At 41.0% G+C, this 20093-nt stretch overlaps 2 protein-coding genes across 2 annotated transcripts in view; one reads left to right on the plus strand and one right to left on the minus strand.

Annotated features, from left to right (window-relative positions):
* The window catches only part of pola1 (polymerase (DNA directed), alpha 1), a 51879-nt gene extending 39599 nt beyond the window's left edge, over nucleotides 1-12280 (minus strand). The window contains 27 exon segments of the mRNA XM_020609638.1: nucleotides 1360-1482; nucleotides 1807-1956; nucleotides 2090-2214; nucleotides 2919-3009; nucleotides 3108-3227; nucleotides 4810-4939; nucleotides 5056-5231; nucleotides 5368-5484; nucleotides 5647-5736; nucleotides 6079-6140; nucleotides 6397-6481; nucleotides 6609-6763; nucleotides 6950-6981; nucleotides 6983-7080; nucleotides 7179-7253; nucleotides 7359-7472; nucleotides 8053-8165; nucleotides 8279-8451; nucleotides 8721-8877; nucleotides 8970-9108; nucleotides 9202-9303; nucleotides 10262-10324; nucleotides 10600-10715; nucleotides 10804-10881; nucleotides 10956-11052; nucleotides 11449-11567; nucleotides 12094-12280. Coding sequence (XP_020465294.1) covers nucleotides 1360-1482; nucleotides 1807-1956; nucleotides 2090-2214; nucleotides 2919-3009; nucleotides 3108-3227; nucleotides 4810-4939; nucleotides 5056-5231; nucleotides 5368-5484; nucleotides 5647-5736; nucleotides 6079-6140; nucleotides 6397-6481; nucleotides 6609-6763; nucleotides 6950-6981; nucleotides 6983-7080; nucleotides 7179-7253; nucleotides 7359-7472; nucleotides 8053-8165; nucleotides 8279-8451; nucleotides 8721-8877; nucleotides 8970-9108; nucleotides 9202-9303; nucleotides 10262-10324; nucleotides 10600-10715; nucleotides 10804-10881; nucleotides 10956-11052; nucleotides 11449-11567; nucleotides 12094-12112 — 2919 coding nt within the window. The 5' untranslated portion in view covers nucleotides 12113-12280.
* A 1171-nt stretch (nucleotides 12281-13451) lies between these two features.
* The window catches only part of pcyt1ba (phosphate cytidylyltransferase 1B, choline a), an 8718-nt gene continuing 2076 nt past the window's right edge, over nucleotides 13452-20093 (plus strand). Inside the window, exons 1-9 of the mRNA XM_020609571.1 lie at nucleotides 13452-13531; nucleotides 14804-14999; nucleotides 17045-17144; nucleotides 17528-17644; nucleotides 17751-17902; nucleotides 18675-18753; nucleotides 18861-19003; nucleotides 19704-19892; nucleotides 20027-20093. The exon at nucleotides 20027-20093 is cut by the window's right edge and continues 18 nt beyond it. Coding sequence (XP_020465227.1) covers nucleotides 14961-14999; nucleotides 17045-17144; nucleotides 17528-17644; nucleotides 17751-17902; nucleotides 18675-18753; nucleotides 18861-19003; nucleotides 19704-19892; nucleotides 20027-20093 — 886 coding nt within the window. The 5' untranslated portion in view covers nucleotides 13452-13531; nucleotides 14804-14960. The remainder of the gene's footprint in view (nucleotides 13532-14803; nucleotides 15000-17044; nucleotides 17145-17527; nucleotides 17645-17750; nucleotides 17903-18674; nucleotides 18754-18860; nucleotides 19004-19703; nucleotides 19893-20026) is intronic.

Consider the following 20093-nt stretch of genomic DNA (forward strand, 5'->3'; position numbering starts at 1 on the left):
AAGAGTGACTGTGAAATCACAATTTATTTTGTGCTGTACCGCTGAAAATACAAACGTGAATTAGCTAGCCAAATTATTTAGTTAAATCAGTTGCACAACTTGCCAAGTGCAAAAATGGCACCAAAAGTAGTCTGCTTGTCTAAGACTGGTGGTGCCTCCTGGATTAAATGAAGCAAGGAGGAGGTAAAATGTAATTAACCCATCCACCTCTGGCTGTTGACAAAGACACCAGCAGTAAGTCTGGAGGGGAGAGAAACCCCCACCTGTACCAAGAATCAGAATGTGGCTCTGTCAGCTGAACATTGAGAAAGACTGAGGACCAAATAGGCTGACAAAATAACAAACACACACAGAGCTGTTGCCCTGCCCTCTATTAGGGAACACAATGAGTGCGTAAGGGGATCTTAATGAAGGACTCCCTGGGGCAAAGCCTGACGCCTCTGCTGAGGATGTGTCCTGTTAAATGAACATGGGTACTACTGCTGACATGGTGCGAGGGGGTGTGTGTGGTGTTCAGTTACAGTGCCGCATTTAGCAGTTTATGTCATGCAGTGCACATGCCACTTCGCACCACCTTATCGAGTGTGCACATCCAAGTTGTTCCGATTGTGTATATGAAGAGAAGTCATTACACAATCAGACTTTACATGGACAGGGGGTGGGTTTCAGGTGTGTCTGTGGCATTTTGTTAGTCCTGTGTATTTTTCCACTATCAATATCACACAGGACAAATGTGAGACATGAGAAAACCAAAAACAGAAATGAGGACAAAGTCTGAACAAAAATGAGACAGAAACTAGTAGTGATGTATGCACCTTGATGTAGCAGTGCCCTCTTGAGGAAGAAAGTGGAAGTACTTCAACTAAAGCCTCACCCTTCTAACCAAACAGAGAAGCCCAAAGTCTGAGGTGGGAGCTCACAGCTGTCATTCAACATGTGAACGCGTTTCGGGTCCATTACTCCCCTTACACCGAAGCTTCAGGCTAGTATTAGCTGCTGGAAAGATGTCACTATGGCTGAGTCACAGGCTAGCCAGCCCCTGATGAAACGGCATACATGGCAGAGATGTAGGTGAAGGGTTGGGTGGAGTGTAAAGGAGCAGGGACAAGGAGGAGTGATGTGGCTTACCCCCTGAGCACCTAGCACTAGCTTGATTTACAGACCTTTCATATTGTAGGTTTGTATGCACTGAAACTACCTTTCTAAATGTAAATGGGCTTGGACGCGTTCACTCTGACGTGGAGAAGCTGAGTATCAAAACGCCAGCCCTATGGTTATGGGACAACCCATAGAGGTGTGCAGCATTCATAATGGCTACAGGGTCATTAATGTGTATATTTGAATGATTGCTTGACTCACCTCTCTACCCTTGTGTGTGACCAGTGCTGCGAGTGGCTTGGCATAGAAGCGACTGTAGCTGAATCCCAGGCAGCCATACATACTGTTAGCAGTCAGCTTCAGAGCCTTCTGACGGATGTCGTACTGAAGGATGGACAGACTCAAATTAGGCCAAACGGGACCAAGACTTTCATGTTAACCTGATAAATCCTAGGTTGTGGGAATTTGACAGGTACAAAATTGTCTCAGTTGTAATCAAAACATTCACTTTTTTTGAATACATTTGTGGTAAAAAGTCTTTATGTAGACTCCTTTCAAAATAAAACAAGTTTCTGTAAATACTTAGACACCATGAAAACATGTCATGACCAAAATTATAGTGACAAATTCAACAACCTTGGGATTGCTACACAGTATGTACACCCTTTGTCTGGTATGTGCAAGTAAGTGAACTGTGAGTGTGTATACCTGCAGGTAGAGATCGGGGTTGAGGTCTTGCTGTTTCATCAGCTGTTTGACCTGTCTTCGCCGCTCAACCAGCTTCCTGATTTCCTTGGGCAGGATTCCCATTTCCAGGTTGGAATCTGGAATCTCTGGAATCTCCTCTGGCTCATCCTCCTGTTACCATGGAAATGAATTAGAAATGAGCAGGAACCTTTGTCACTCTGGGGACCTGGATCTTGAGTAGTTTACAGGAGTGTGATGTTCACACCCAGTTTTAGCCTAACACATGGACAAACTATGAACACACCTCAGTCTTCTTCTGTGTGGTGTGAGCTTCCCTCTGCACAGTGGTGAAGCAGATGTTGAACTCCTGGATGATTGATGGATACAGACTGTTGAAGTCAAGCAGCAAAATAAACTTATCGTAGAAACCTGTTGAAAGACAGAGGGAGGGTATAAAAATGTGCACACAGCCATGCTAAAAAATAAAGGTACAGAAAGAAAATAAGAAAGAGCTTGGAGATGGATTAGGATGATGGCAGAGGTCCTACTCTGCTGTCAAATTACTAAACTCTGACTCCGCTGTGTTTTAAATCATGTAAGATTTTGAATGTCCCTCTTCTAAAGTGAATGGTGTTTAAATGGTGGTAGTTATGAAGTCGCAGCCGAGCCTGAAATTAGATACACAGGGTTAAGTTAAGCGTAGGGAACGTTACTCAGCTAAATGAGCTATGTTTAAAACACTACTGTTACTTTATTAGGAAAGTTGAACATGCTCCTTCCATTCCGAATCATCCAGTTGATGTCTCAGGTCTGCAACATCAGGTTCCTCTGTCCCATTCAGGATCAGACTCTAGTTCCCATATCTCTAGACAGTGTCTTGTTTGCAGCTACAGCCATTTATGCAAGGCACCACAGAAGTGCTTGCATTATTCAGTAGATCCTGTTATGATTGACTGGGGAGGGAGATGAAATAACACCTCCAGCCAATCAGAGTAGGTGCTCATGAATAATATAAATATCCGTTAACTTTCAAAACAGCCTGTTAGAGGACATATGGGAATCCGGATTGTTTGCAAAGATGCCAATCTAAACAACTCAGGGTGAATGTCTTTAAACTAAAAATTAATACTTACCAACTTTAGGATCCAGCACTAAACCTCCAGCATAGGCTGCCTTCTTCTTGCGCTTGCCTTTCCCTGCATCCAAGTCTTCTTCCCCATCAATCTGGGACACAGCAACAAAGAGCAAAAGAGCAGCAAACAATAACTATATGACTGCACAATAGGAAAAAAGGGGGCTATGTTCAGTGTGTGTGTGTGTACCATCTCGAGCTGGGCTTTTCTGAAGGAGGGCTTGTCAGGGACGATGTAGTTTTTGTCATGGAAGGCATGAAGCAACAGAAACTCATTCCTTTCAGAGCGACCGCCCATCAGAGTACGGGACTGCAGACAAGGAGCAGGAAGAAATCGGGTGAGCAGAAGGCAAATGACTAACAAAAGGCAAAGACTTGACTCTTACTTGAATAAGTCAATATAGACTCTTGAAATCCTGAGCATTTTCTTGCATTTCCACCATTTCTCAGTAAACATTATATAGCTGTAATAAATGTTACTCTTATGGAGACGCTACTTGTGGTCCAGCTTGGAGTGCAAGATACTGTATGTAAAACGTCGTCTTTGTGGAAAATGACTCCTTACGACGTGCACAAAAAGTACATTTAAAGTAATGTAGATGACACCTGGCTACAACAGCTGCATTGAGTCATGACAGTCAGTAAACCAGCATGACTAATTACAGTCTACGTGGACCCACCACACTTTACAGGACTGTCATGACTGTCGGGGTGCTAATGCTAGCCAGCAGCTGTCTGCAGATATGCAGATATCCGGCTGATGTCAACATAAACAGTACAAATTAATCAGTGTGGTCTGTGCTCAAACTGATCATTAAAGTGGAGTCTGGACTTAGCTGAAGCATCTGTTACGGTATGTAGCTGTGTGGGACAGCATTTTTTTAAATATGCATAATGACACCACCTTTGTTAGAGGTGCAGGGTTTTTATTTTTCCTTCCCAGTTGTTTTGCACATGTGCCTAAACATTAGGGTTGGCTGATACTGGTGCTAAAACAATACTTTTAAAATGGTGCCGGTGCCTTAATGGTACTGGAGCAGATACTTTAAAAAAAAAAAAAAAAAAAGAAGCATAAAACCAGACCATAAATTTCATAATTTGAAGGGTAAGGCCGTTTGGCCTTTGATTTCATACATTTTCAGAGGGTACAAAGGCCACTTGACTGGGCACTAAGGCCGAGACAAATGGCACGATGCGTATGTGCATGTAGCTTACATGTATACAAGCATGAGCAGTAAAGTTACAGAAGTGGCTCCACCTCAAAGCGGGCGAAGAAGAGGTTCAACTCCTCCGCGATGCGTATGTGCATGTAGCTTACATGTATACAAGCATGAGCAGTAAAGTTACAGACTAGAGTAAAGCGCAATGCTTGTAGAGTGGTTAAAGAGAAATATTCAGAGATATTATGGTAACCGTGCACCCTTATTATAATTTGGATAGCAAATGGTGTCATCTGTGCACATTTAGACTCCAAGGCAAACTGGCTAAGATGCCAAGGCAACGACAGCCATGACCGTCGTGAAATTTATACCTTGCATAAAACAAAGGTTGACGACATTACAAACAGATTCCCACTCATTCCTAGCTCAGACTTCTGAGCTCCCAGGTATATGAAACACAGCATAAGCGTTAGCACTTGACATGCAGTTATTTTCCATTTCACAGCAGCAGAGGGCAAATATTTTAATCAACATGCATTTAAGTGGCACCGAAATCTGTACTGTGATTTGGTAGATACCGATCATATAGGACCCGGTGCCATACCAGCACTTGGTTTCAGTACCCATCCCTACTAACACTGTCAATGAAAATGAATCATTGGTCCATAGCATTACAACCAAGAAATGGCTGCATGACAGTTTAATATTTAAAAAAAGAAACCAGTGTTTTACCATGACGTTGCCGGCAATGTTGGTGATCTGCAGGGCCAGGGGCAACACATTGAGCTCACACATTATCTGGAGGATCAGCTTGGCATCTGTCCATGTCAACTCCAACATGCAGAGCAGGTTAGTAGAGTCACTGGAAGGAAACAGGGCGTTTTCACCAACAACAGGGGAGTTTTTTTTCTATATGCACACTATGTAATCCATTGTGTGTTTCCCGATTTTGTGAACTGTCCCTTTCCATTTATTCACCTATAGAGATTTTTGATGTCTTCCTGAGGGACTGTGACTCTCTCCATCTTCAGCACCTGTGTAGCCAGTTCAGTCAGACTGTAACTTTTGCAGCGGATCAACTCCTTGGCTGAGATCTCCACATCACACACGAGGCGGCCACAGGTTGCACTCTTCTCTGCAAAGGCACCGCGACCCTGTAATAATGCAAGGCACGAACACATAAAAACCAAAACACATACTACATAAAAAATGTTTAGTGATGTGCAATATCATTTAGAAAAAAAAAAACAAAAACAAACTTTCACTCCATACAATTATTGTTTTACTTACCCCTAATTTGGGCATGTTGGCCCTCCTGAGGCGTCCAATCTTAGACCAGTGTGGAACCTTGCACGTGTTGATCCGCTGCAGAAGCACTTCCAGATCAAAACCAAAGATGTCATGACCCTATAGAAAATAAAAGATACAAGCGCAGGATGCTGATTTTTATCCTGATGAAAACATTTCACCTTCATGTCTGCGATCTGTAAATCCTACAGTCTTATATAGGAATGTTACTCAACTTAGAATATCACATACAATTATTCATTCCCAATATCTACTACTCACCACTAGCACATCTGGGTCAATCTTGTGCATCTTGGCCAAGAAGAAGCCGAGCAGAGTCCGCTCTGTAGCAGCAATCTCCACCTTCCCATTCTTACAGAGGGAGGCAGTCACATCATCAATATTTTGCTCACACATACACTGTGGGGAGGTGTCCTACTTAAAATCTGTCCCCTCTTCTACAACAGTTCTAGTAAAGTATGCAAAAAGAAATAAAAAATAAAACTAAGATCTTTCTGAAAATATCAAAACCAAGTTGTTTCTCCTGAGAAAAATTCTTGCACAGAGGCAGGAGCACTGACACTTAAGCTGCACAGACTTTATTGAATTTGCTTGTTCTCACCTCCCAACAGTTTGGAGCACATTAACTGCACAACACAAAGTTCTTCCTGTTCCTCTGCAAATGTCTGGTACAAATATCATGAGCTCACTCACCTTCTTTCTCACGGCGTCTTGGAAGTCATATGGGAAGATACAGTCAGCTGGTTTACTGACCACTGAAAAGACAAAGAACATAATAACCATTCCCACACTTTCCTATATTCATTATCAGTTTTCAGACTTTCATTTGTTAACTAAGCTTTAAAATTCCGACTAGTATTCAACATGTTCATAGGGGATGAAAGTTACTCTACAGGACAGAATGTGAAACTGACCTCTGTAACACGTGTGTGAAGAATTATATTTCTTTATATTTTATTTAACTGTAAATAATTTAAAAAGCAAAAACAGGAAAAAAAAAAAACTGCTTACCACAGAAGTGGTTTTGGTATGGAGGTTGAGGTGGAGCTTTATCCACAGGGAACTGGAAGTGGATGAGTGCAGCCAGGGACACAATCTGCAGAGGAACAATTATATCATCAGGTTCTTACTCACAAAACTTTTCAGTCTGTATGAGCACACCATAAAATAACACAGCTAAATAATAAGGCATCCTCAGTACATCACTGTGGAAAATGTCTTGCCTCGTTGTGATGGGTCTTGGGGTTCTGGACAGTCTTGAGGCTGATGGACATGACGCTGAGAGGTGGAGGGGGCAGATCCTTGACCACAGTGACCAGGTCCATCCTCAGGGCCAGAGCCTCCACCTTACACCAGCTGACTGCCTGGCTGATCAGCTCTAACAAAGACACAGTGGACACACAGTTAAAAAAATAAAAACATATGGTTTAACTTTTTTTCATTTATTCAGAGGGAATGTTTCTCTGTATGCTGACCTGTAAGAGCTTGTTCTTCTTATATGAAAATGAAAGTAAACTAAATACAGGGCTTCATTAGTTATACATAACCCAGAATCTCTCCTTACGTGGGGTCTGGATGTCCAGCCAGCACGGCCCTCCTGCTGAGGAGAAAGTGCTCCAGACTTGAAGTGTTGGTTCCAAAAATGTGAGAGAAGGTCACCCCCTTAAGATCAGACGGCAGCGCAGGGAATTCAGCCTGCAGAAACAATGGAAAACAGACAAATGTGTTTTCAACAAAACACAATGTCCAGGCCTGGACAATGTGGGCACGGTGCATAGTGAGTTTCTACTCACAGAATATCTGACTTCCAGATACTCGCACTGACTGGGCACGTCAGGAATCTCAAAAGCATAGTTTTTCTCCACTTTCTGCAGAGGGAAATGGAAACAGACACCAGTTAAGAACATTTCAGACATGTTACCTTTAGAAAAATCACAACCATGCTATACAGTCTAGCTAAGGTTGGCACTGACCTTGGACTTGAACTTCATGATCCTGAACTTCTCAGAGAGCTCGCTGAACTCTTGGTAGACGTCCATAATTCCTACAGGAGTGTCTGACACCTCTCCAGTCTTGGGGTTGACTTTCTGTTAATTAAATTACAAATAAACACTTAATAGGAGCCATAAAAAGGCCAAGTATTACATGATTACATGCATACAGAGGTGATACGACTTTTAGGAGTGCAGAATATCTCGTTTTTTCCTACACCTTTATATGTAAAGGCTTTTATACATAAAACTTGAGTATGCTGCATAAAATATCTTGCAAAAAAATTTCACTGATTTACACAAATGCATTATGTTTTTAGAATTCATCAAAAATAAAACTTGATTTTAGTTGTTTTTTTAAACTGGGGAATGGCACAAGTTTAATAAAGAAAACTATTTTTTAAATCATGTTTTGTTGTGAGTTCATGTAGACTAAATATAAACACCTCCCAGCCCTATTTCAAACTGTGTCAATCAAGTGTTAATTTTTTGCAATGAAAAATTAAGAGCAGACTGATAATCATGAGACTCCACACAGTAATAAGAGCAAACATTTTTATACTACGAGTGACGATTCGCCATGCTCAAGAAAGAAAAGGTTTCCGATCCCATTTTACTTGCTCAAAATAGAAAATCTGCCCCGATTATAGAAACACATGCCAGAACAAAGACTTACATATTCGTGAGGTAGGAAGTACATAGTCCGCTCAATGTTCCTGACAGTAACGCAGCAGCTGACATAAGACTTTGCAGAGTCAATCCACACTTTTCCAAACAGGTACACCACACCTGGGCCACAATTAAATTAAAATGTCATAAAGTTTGAACAGGGCCTTGGGGTTATGATTTTACATAAATAGTATTCGCCATCGTTTTGAGCTCTAGGTGTCACAATGACTTACCTGGTTGGTTATAAGGGTCTTCAAAAGCATCCAACCAATAGAATCTGAAAACCTGCTCTCCGTCTGCCCCCTCCACCAGTGGGAGTTGGCTGGAATCCACCTGTACCTCTGCTGGAGTCTCACTGACTTCACCTGTCTCCTCTTGTCCCCAAGAGCTTCCGATCCAACTGGACCTGGAGGGAACAAAGGGAAAAAAAAATACACTAATGTTCAAGCTCGTTTGTGCAGCATTTCCAGGCTAGCACAAAGTCTAATGAGCTCTGCCTATGAAAATGAGTTGAATTCTTGTGGACATCGAGGCTGAGAATGAGAAGCTCCAACTCAGAGTGTGTCCAACAGAGACGACAGGATGAAGCCACAGACTGTAGTCAGTTTCAAGTAAAGTATGGGTGGATCCCTAATGTATATTCTTAAAAAGCAATAGTAAACTAAAGAGACTCACAAGACGACAGCATCCTGAGGCTTTGCTTTGGGCTCCATTGTAAGCACTGGTGCGGCTTTAGATTCAGGCTCAGCAGCCTCTGCAACTGTAGTCTTCTCCTCTAGCCCAACCTCCATCGGCTCATCAAAGTCCACCCCATCATACACCGCATTATCCACTGAGAAGACAGTATTATAAAGCTAAGTGTGTATATTCTTTTTTTCTAGAAGAGACCTGACACATGTTCAGAATTGCATATGGCTTCCTTACCCTCCTCTTCATCCAGCTCGTCCACTTCTTCCTTCTTCTTCTCCTTGGGAACCGCAGGTGTGGAGGGAGGAGGGCAGGGTGGGTCCAAAGGTGGTGGCTTGATAACTCTGGCCTTCAACCCTGTTGCTGAGGGTGACTCCTGGAACGATGTACTTTACAATCAGCCCATTTACAACGTGACAAAACAACTTTCAAAGGCAACAGTATAAAGTTAGGATGAGTTTAAGAATACCTTTGGCACCGGAGCTTTAACAGAAAAAGGATTCATAGGTGATCCAAGAGACTTCTTTTTCTTCAGAGTAACCACTGGCGGAGGAGCCAGAAAGGGCAGTTTCTGGGAAGAGAGATGGAAATGGATTTTAAAAACAAATATCACAGCACATCAGATAATATAATAAAGAGGATAGGGATGAATAAAAAAGAAAGGCCGAGCCTCAACACTGAGTACAAACAGAGCCAAAACCAATATTCAGTGACTAACATATCTAAAGTTGAATGTTAAATTCTTGCTTAAACACTTCATCATTGTTCAGAACACAACCTTCTTACTCATTACGCAGTCAATTCAGAAAATATTCAGATGCCTTCACTTTTTGCATTAAAAATTATTTTTACATGAATAAAATTACCATTGGATCAGTGATCACCTCCCTGTGCAAGACCCTTCCTGTTTGGTTTGGTCTGACGGCCAACTCGAGGAAGAGCCCTGCTGCCTTCAAACGTTTTCCATTTCACAATTACTGAGGCCACTTGTGCTCCTGGGAACAGGTTTTATACACTGGTCCTGATCTGTGCCTGAGCACAGCTTTATTACAAAGGCCTACAGATAGTTCTTGAATTTTGTCCTGACATACAGCGTGAACTGTGGGACTTTATAGACCGTGTGCGTCATTCTAAACAATATCCAATCAATTCAATTTGTCACGGGTGGACTCCAGTCAAGCCGTAAACACATCTAAAAGGAAAATACTTTTGTAAATCAGATATTTCAGTTTTTGATTTTTAGCACAATTGCAAAAACAAAAGAAATCTAAATTCATCTTTTCATTTTGTCTTCTCAGGCTGCTGAGAGTAGACTGATGGGCAAAATGGTAAATTTATCAATTTAAAATAAAATACAACACATTAAAGTGTGCAAAAAGTGAAGTGGTGTGAATAATTTGTGTTGATGTGCAGGAACCATTTGATTAATTATGGCACCAGAGCAACTCTATAGATAAAACCTAAAGCAGTACTTGTAGTAGTAGTTTATTCATGTTGAAGTCCTGCATTATACATGGTATGGTACCAACCTCTGAGTGCAAATCCTGCAGGATATCTCCTAATAGGTCATCTTTGGACAGGTCCACATCTTTCTGCATGAGAAAAATTAAACCACTTCATGAGCAATATAGGAGCAAGGACGAGAAAAGGCTTGCATCTTCTGATATTTCAAATTCAGTTACAGAATAGCAACATGTTAGTGCTTTTTTTTCACCCATTGAAAAATGTCATGAAGTACATGCAGATAATGAAACAACATCTAAAAAGAAAGTGCTGCAAATAAATGTTCAGAATATCAGACATGCACAGGACGCTCTTAGGGAAAAGCAAACACACAAGCAAGTCAATGATACTAACAAAAACACACCTCAGCAGGCCTCTTGACATTACTGTTCATGAATAGGCTCTTAATGGTGTTGGGCCTGGCTATGACAGGTTTCTTCACATTTTTTTTGGAGTTGGCTCCTTTAGCATTTGCTTTTCCTGCAAACAAAACAGAATGATCACACATTTGAACTGTCCATTGTTCCACTCTCTCGTTGACAATAATTCATAAACTGTTGGTGTTTACCCTTGTTGTTCTCTACTACATCATCATCCAAGTCGTCATCAAAGATTTCTCTCCCATCCTCCACATATCCTATTCCATCTGAGAGGAGAGCATCACATCAGACAACCCAATCGCACATAATACTGAAGTGGATATAGCACAGTGCAACTCACCATCATCAATAATCCAGTCATCTTCTTGTCTCTCTCGTACTATCTTTGAGTACTGCTCCTCATCCACCTCCTCATACACACTGGTGAACTCCTCCACCTGGAAAACAAGAACAGTGGTTGACCTTTACCTATAATAGGAGCCTCCTCATCCTCAAACATCTTGAAAGACCTTGAACTGAGCAAGTTAATGTGGACATCTCAGGATTAGAGGAGTGAAATCTTTATTTTGTACACAATAAGGCACACAATGCATCAATAAGTAGAATCCAATAACATAATATACATTCACATGAAATGCAAGATTCTGCATGACTACGTTTACTTTTTGTACTTTAAGTAGGGGTTATACCTTTATGCCAATACCTCTGTGCTTTCACATTAGTAGGGCTGGGCACTACTAAACAAACATGACACACTAGTTAACTACCTAAGACATGTGTGAAGCATTGAACTTCTGCACTGTACAAGCATGCCCTGACCGAGCCTCCCTTACTTCATATTTGATCTTCTCCCCCATCTTGGCTTTCTTGAGCTGCTCCAGTGCATTCTTCCTCCCCACCTTTTCCTTCTTCTCCCGTTTAGAGCGGGTTTTCGCCAAACCATAGGTATTATCTGAGGAGAGGTACATATGGACATGACAACCCGGACACTGGCAGGTTCAGCTTGTAGATGCTACGCCATGCAAACAAGTTACTTCATTAACTGTCAGATCTGCAGTGCATTTCGTGCACTAACGTTACTGTTTCTTTGAACATGAAGACTTGCTCATTCCTGATAATTGTTTAATAGCTATTTAAACTGATATGAGGCTCAGTTCACGAATATATCACAAGCCCCAGACAGCTGTGGTGGTCACTAAATCAGTTCAGATGTTAACAGACAAGCGCCCTGTTAGCCAGCATTTCCTCAGATAGTAACTGTTCTCCTCTCTTGAACCTTAACACCGAACTATTATAGTTTTAAAAAACTAACTTATTAGCTAGTAGACGAACTTCAATACATATGTAGCAATTACTAGAGTAATTGTGGTCCCAATTGTAGCATCGTTGACGTTATATTGAAGGTTGGCTAGCGAGTTATTCGATGTCCTTATGCAATTCCGCTAGACAGCTGGCAAGCGACGCATAATAAAACTCACCAACGTCCGGATCGTCCATGTCGTTTTATGAGTCTGATACCAAAATCACGGCTTTAAGTTCTTCCCGTTTTATGTATGCTTCTAATAGTTGTTTAACACAGCCACGGCGGCTCAGTACAACAACACTATCCGCGCCAATTCACCTTCCCGGGGAAAGTAATGTGCCGGAACTTACATCACAGCGCTGACAGCCAATAAAACAAGTTTTAAAACATTGTACTTGTCACGTGACCGGATAGAGGCAGCCGATTTGTCAGTACATCATACATCCATGCAGTACACCCATGAGCAGTAATGTGTAGCCTGTTAGCTTGTTAGCACGATGGCACTGTTGGTACAATGTAAAATAGTTTACTCCCGTAGAATCTAGAGACCAGACATGCGGTGTCTCTGCAGTAGGCCCTATGTGAGACAGGTCTTTTATTTCAGTTGTCTACATTACATTACATTTAATAAATCAATAGGACTACAATAGTCTACATTAAATGATTCAATAAAATCAACATTGCCATAAAACATAATCTAAAACCAGGCTAAAAAGGTCTGCATTTAAATATATTAATACTGTCGTTGTTTGTTGTTTGTTTGTTCTTTGTGTTTGTGTTTTTTGTATAGGCTATTTGGCTCTAATTAGCCCAACAAATGTAAGCTATAGCCTACCATATTATTTTACGTAAGCCTATAGAGCCATAGCCTACAGCTGGAAATAGCCAAATTAATATTTAATAGGCCTATAGTGTAATAATCCTTAATGCGGACAAGTCCGAGGTTCTAGAAAGTTCATGGTATTTGTACCATGGTGTCTTAACCTTATTCTCAATTTAGGAATCTTAGATTATGTTAGGATTAGGTCAGTAGTTTTTGTGCCCGTGAAACCCCATGAAGCTCATTTCCACAATGTCCATCTGGAGGACACAATAGATGTCTGTCTCAGATTGGGGACACAGAGCAATAAAAACACAAAGGAGGTTTTGTAAATGGTGTGTAGTGGTTTTATGGCCACGTTAAACTATAAGCCATCGATTAGATGTATTAATACAAATATCTTGAGCAAAGATGTCAACTAATAGCCTAGCAGACTACTTAAACTGCAGATTGAGATTGAGGTCCCCACCGCAGTACAACAGGAGGACAGTTAAGGTCTAGACTACTTCTGGAGCGTGACCCACAGTCGTGGCAGCTCATCAGTGGTGAGCAGCTGATCTGCCCTCCCCATAGGACAAACTGGACAGACGGGCTGTCATTGCTCTGCCCGTTCTGTTGGAGCAAAGAAACTCCTATAGTGGAGTCAACAGCCAGAAAAGCAATTGACAAACAGTCTAATATTCCTTCTTTTCATTCTTTGGTTTTGGGCACCATGATGAAGCAGAGACGCATCAGAGCACATTCCTGTTGCACACCTGTAGCGCCTCTTTGTTGCAGAAGAGGACCATTGAAGGTAAGCACACGCCTTTGCTCAAAGCATTAAGATGTCAGTTTATAAAGTGAGAGTGTGACAGCTAAACGATAGGCTACAGGGCTATTTTATTTTTATTTCAATGCAAGAGGAGGCTGTATGTAAACGCATTGCTTCCACTTAAGGTAGGTCTACCAGTGAAGTTTAAAGTTAAGCCCTGCAAGGTGTGTAGAACAAGACTTGCTTCTGCTATTTAGCCTAGTCTGATTATCACAGCATCATCATCATCATCATCATCAATCTGATTATCACAGCATCATCATCACCATAACAATAGGGTGAACAACATGAACACCTAGTTGTACAGTAACACAAACTACATCCTCATACAAGTGAATCAACGCCTCTCATGAAAGAGGATTTCTATCAGGACTGTAGCCTAAAGTGTACTCACTGATATATAGCCTTTACATTTTCTATAAGCGTCCAGCTGTGTGTAAATATAGCTCAACCTGGCCTATTGGCTACACCTTTATTGTCAGTGGTGAGTTCTACTCATGGACAGTTCTACTCAGTACCATCTTCCACTCATGGTGCTCCAATCCGCACTGTTTATACTGATGGGATGCTGTAGCTCTTTTGTGACTGGTCCTTTCCTGGAGCTCTCTCCTCTTTTTCCATCGTCATAGCGAGAGCTCATCAGCTCCGCCGAGACTCTGTGAACAACCAGAGATCGCCTATTGGTGCAAGGACTCATTCACATCTCACGAAATTGTGATTGACTAATAATGCACATGTAGTATATTAATGCACATTGCTTTGTTTGTCCCTGGTGGTTCAAAGACGTGTTATTAGCTCCTCTTCATTCAACCCACCAATCAATCAAGCATAATCTTTATTACCAAGTATGTTAAAATACAAAGAATTTGACTCCACTTCAATGGACCCCCGGTGTGCACCAAATAAAATAGAATAAAAACAGTATTAAAGACAGAGTAACAAGTAAAAAAAAAAAAAAGCAAGAAGATAAAACCAACAATCTTATGTATACATATATACAAGTTAAAAAGAGCTATTTGGTATGTACCGTGATTATGTCTATAATTTGTGATCTGTTTGGCAATCACAGGATCAATAGGCTATTCAGGTAGCCTACCCTTGGAGAGGAGCAAAATATTTAGAAATGTTATAGCAAACTGGCCTTTTTAGGCTCAAGTGAGTTTTTTAAAGACATCTTAAATATACTTCGGGCAAATTTGGTACCATAAAATAGCTGCAGAGTGAGACCTCTTCACTGCATCATTTTCTCTGCAGCAGGGGCTCAGCAAGGAGGAGGAGGACAGGGGAGGACAGCTGGGTGGGGGAACAGAGGAAGAGAAAGAGAGAGTGCTTAGGAGGGAGGCATCATCTCACTGATGCTGAGTCGCATAACTGAGGGACCACAGTCGCATCCCATGAGTCTCTGGGAATAATGGAGGAGCTTGAACATACGTGCCCGCATCCCCGGACGGTAGAGCATTTGTGTTTGTATTTTTCCTGTGTATTGATGTCTTGTGTGTAGGGTGTACAGGGAGAGGGAGACAAAGAGTCCTGCCTGCTCCCTTGTTATGAAACAGATACCCTATAGCATGTGGCTGCAGAAGATGCTCAGAATGCTGAGTGGACAGTGTGTGTCTGAGTGTGTGTGCGCTAACAAAGAAGGACAGTGGACAACATATGCTGGTGATAGGACAGGCAGCCTTGTGTGTTTACATACTTTGCTTCATTTCTATCTTTGGTGTAATTCCTCATTCATTATTCAAAACTCTCCATCTTTGCCTTTTCCCTCTACCTTGTCTCTGTCATACCAACCTCTCACTGTTTCTTATGAGACAGTCTCATTGTTGCTGCTGTAGTTTCTCCTTGGGTGGCTTCTCTTTCTCTCTCTCTCTTTTCCATTTTAATCCTTCTAATGCCAGATGTTCTTTGGCTTGTGCCAGAGTGGGCTTTACTGAGCATGCTCACGGTGTGTGTCCTAATAGGTCCGTCTGCTCCTGGTTACTAGTTTAAGCTTTACCACCTGCCTTGTGATAAATGTTTGTAATCTACTTCTCACCAGAGTGATGTGGGTGATGGGAATTCTCTCTCTGTACGTTGTTGCTTTGGTTGTTGTTTTGTTGCAGCTCAGCTTAATTCGGACACAGGGCAGTTTTTGAGAAGTTGAATGCTAGCTGACAAAATACATAAAGCCTTAAAAAAACCAAAAGAAATATGCAAGTAAAAAGTATGCTGTGTTTTGCTGAATGTGTAAAAGGAATAAGTACCTTTTCTTTTATTATTTCTTTTCTTCAGACTATATTTAAAGCCAGTATATAGAAAAGTGTGGTTGTAGCAACCCTTTCCTTTGCCACAAACTGGGCATGCTCATTTGGTGAAAGTGACAAAAGACAGAATAAATTGTAGTCATTACTGAAATTACCTTCTCCTGAAGATGTAGTCCCAATGAAAACAGGTAAATAAGGTAAATAGACACTGTTTCTGGAAGAAATCATGTTGCTGCAAAAACTTTTGAAATGCAAATTTTAAGATCACAAACCAGATTCTACTCACTTCCATTAATTTAGACAAATCACGGTTTTTGCAAATAAAAGCAAAACTAAGTGCATGACCTGCTGTTATCCGAAACACTGTTTAAGTATGATCTCTTTCTTCTAGCTTTGAGTTAGAGCTTAATTTCATTACAAATTCAGTCTCACTCTCCAAACCTGCACTGCTACTCACAACCAGGTTGCTGCTGTGTCCCTGTGTGTGTTCATGGAGGTTGTTGTCATGCAGAGACTCTGGGCTTGTTGCTGTTCCTATAGCGGATGTGTTGACATCAGTTGCTTGTCGTGTCCACAGAGTCTGAATCTGTTTCCATATTTTCATCCTCCTCTCACACTCCCACAGCTTTCTGCTCTGCACTGACTCAGATTCTCTTTTCCTGGTGTGAATGAGATTCAGCGAGTCCTGCAGTCAACAGATGGGACACGGATACAAAGACACTGCAACGCTTTAACCCTGATGTCACTTAAAGTGCTATGTCCCTTTCTTGTCCTATTGTCTATTATCATTTTTATCTGCTTAATTTATATTTGTTTATGTGAAAATATGGTTTTCTTTCTGTCTAGTTCACCAAAGAAGTCACCTACATTTCCATTTTATTAAATTCCTCTGTTCGTGTTTTCTGCCACATGGACATATATACACACACTGCTACATACAGAAGACTAAGTGTCATGCACAGAGTGATCAATAAAACCGAGTACTGCCCTGTCTGTCCCTCAATCCATTGTCCCAATATAGAGCAGGCATCAGCTGTGGTCAATAACTTAATGGATGTTACTGTAATTGAACTGAGCCTGAAAAAGGAGACACTGTGCGCTGCTGAATAGAATAGAATAGATGTGGGTAAGGGTAGACATGTTTTCTTAACGATGTGTTTTAAAACCTTTCTCTTTCATCATTCATTCATTTGCTTGTGCAGTATTTTAGCAAATGTATAGTTCAGCCTCTTTCACTGTCTCTTTGTCTCAGGCTCTGACCGAGCCTGCCATCTTTGCCAGGGAGACCAGCTGTGATTGTTGCGCCCCTCATGAGAAACTCACTGTCGCTCAGGCACGCAGAGGCACCCCAGGTACACCCCCATTTGTCTGTTTTCTCCTTTTCTTCCCACAGCTTTCATGTTTATCTGCACCACATTATTCAAGCCTTCCTTTTCTAACTACATTTGCTACTTATGTTACTGTTATAATTGCTTCTGCTAGTATCAATGTTACCACTACTTCTTCTACAGTCTATTGTACTAAAGGTCTAGTGCCAGTAGTACTTCTGGATATACGCTACTTCTTCTACAGTCTATTGTATTAAGGCCTAGTGCCAGTAGTACTTCTGGATATACTTGTACTACCACGTTTATTATTGCTGTTAATGTAATTATTGCTACTTATTGCTCTGCTGACACTACAGTGTGTATAAGACCATTTGTTTCCCTTGTGTTGTATTGCTGTGTGTTTTAAGTGGACCGGCCTGTCCGAGTGTATGCAGATGGCATCTTTGACCTGTTCCACTCTGGACATGCTCGTGCTCTCATGCAGGCCAAGAACCTCTTCCCCAACACCTACCTCATAGTAGGAGGTAGGACAGGCCCACTGAGACACAAATGCACACAGTGAAATGCCACTGTTTAAAACAACTCATATGGATTTGTCTCATATAATTTTTTCCAATGTGTATTAAACAGTATGCAGTGATGACCTGACCCACAAGTACAAAGGTTTCACAGTCATGACGGAGCATGAACGTTATGAAGCACTGAGGCACTGCCGCTACGTCGACGAGGTTTTAAGAGACGCACCCTGGACTCTCACACCCGAGTTCCTAGAGAAACACAAGGTGTGGATCTGTTTGCAGAAGCTGAGGGGTAAACTACTGTATGCATGAAGCATCTAGTGACTATTTACAAAACCTTCTGAGCCCTAAAAAGAAAAAGTAACTGTCCGAGTTACGAGAAACTCCTGAAAGTAACAAGTGTGTCAGTCCTGACTTAAGGACTCCAACAATTTTGGTGCACTATTTATTTATATTAATTTAATTTATGTCTATTTTTAATTCAGTTGAATTTCTAATTAAATGTAAACTAATTTAAAATAAATTGAACTTCAAAACACTTTCATTGAAGTTATTTTTAATGACATGAAATGAAATCATTTGTTTCAAATATGAATTTTCAATCTAATCTAATTTAACATAGCCTAACTTAATCCAGTTAAGTTCTCATTTTTGCTCTTTTTCACCATACTGATGAATATTTTATTTCACAATCCCTGACACAGACCTGTCAAAGAGGCACTGTAGACATGGTGAGTAAATTCAGAAATATGACAGGATCAACCTCTTGAACTCTGCTGGAAACCTTTATGACTCCTAATGGCAGAACAGGGTCAGATACTTTATGAGTATGGCCCCAGGGCTGCTTGACATTAGAGGGCATACTGTACAGGTATGTGTCTATGTGTCTATGACCAAACCCTTGTCATGTACTCTAATAGCTCTATTTCGTAAAACTTGACAGATCTACTGTACTGTATATGCTCATGTGAGTACTTTTTACGTCCCAGTGTAGTATTTTCTGCCATACAGTATGTGTCCTTTGATTGTTTCTCAGATCGATTTTGTGGCTCATGACGATATCCCATACTCCTCAGCAGGGAGTGAGGATGTGTATAAACACATCAAAGAGGCAGGTCAGTAAGCGATGCCCTACGAAGATGAGGCCATAACAACTTTTTGGGTTTCTTCTTTCTTAAAAAACATATAACTCAGGGCAGTTTTCAAATTCTGTGTTAAGCAGGGATGTTCGTGCCCACACAACGGACAGAGGGAATCTCAACATCTGACTTAATTACCAGAATCGTCAGAGATTATGACGTCTACGCCCGACGCAATCTCCAGCGTGGCTATACAGCCAAGGAGCTTAATGTCAGCTACATTAATGTAAGAGCATGATCTATTTTACATTTCACTATAAAGGTGTAATGCTGACTGCTGTAGTTACTACTGCAAACAAAAGACTCCTGATTCTTCAGTTAATGTACACTGCTAATGTTGCTTTATAAAATGAATCTATCTCCTCCAACTGTCTTTGAGAGAGAGAGAGTTACACTTGTTTCGTAATATTTTATTGTATCATCTCTGAGATATTGAACATTTTGATTGTGGATATCTCCCTGTCTGTCATGATCTAATAATCAAGAAAAGATGAATGGCAAGAGACATCATATATGCACAGAAATGACATTACAGACAGTTATGAATGCAATGTATTAAACTATATAATACCAAATACATGAGAAATGTAAAAATTTCCTTAGCATAATTGTTTTGATACCAGAGTATTTGCAAATTCAAGGTAATATTTTTGTCTACAACAACAGTGACATGAAGTATGCACAAAACACAAAGGTCCCCAGCCATATTAAATGGTGAACCAGGATCTGTTTTCCCTTGGTTGACCACTTATCATTTAATTAGATACAATGAATAATGAACATTGTATCTCACACTTGAACTTGTGGCTTAAATTGGGTTGCAGTTCCTTACTTTAACTGACTGTGGATGCAGTAACAGAGAATCCTTTTGTTTACCGAGTTCATTTCTGACATTTCTGTAATTTCTCAACGTTTGAGCCCCTCAGGAGAAGAAGTACCGACTGCAAAACCAAGTGGACCGTATGAAGGAGAAAGTTCGCACAGTTGAAGAGAAGAGCAAACATTTTGTTTACCGTGTGGAGGAGAAGAGTCACGACCTTATTCAGAAGTGGGAAGAGAAATCTAGGGAATTTATTGGCAACTTCCTAGAACTTTTTGGACCAGATGGGACTTGGGTAAGTAACTTCTTGGTGTGATAAAGCCTGAAACTGATTTTCTATTATCAGTTCATTTCTCTGGCATTTTATAGATGGTTTGTGATCCAAGGATATGACATAGCTGAAGGATCTTTTTCTCTGCCCTTGTACAGAAACAGGTTTTTCAGGAGCGCAGCGGGCGAATGCTGTCCTACGCTCTATCTCCCAGAGAGTCGCCCT

The sequence above is a fragment of the Monopterus albus genome, unplaced genomic scaffold (assembly GCF_001952655.1).
Source record: "Monopterus albus unplaced genomic scaffold, M_albus_1.0 scaffold100.1, whole genome shotgun sequence".
Lineage (NCBI taxonomy): Eukaryota > Metazoa > Chordata > Actinopteri > Synbranchiformes > Synbranchidae > Monopterus > Monopterus albus.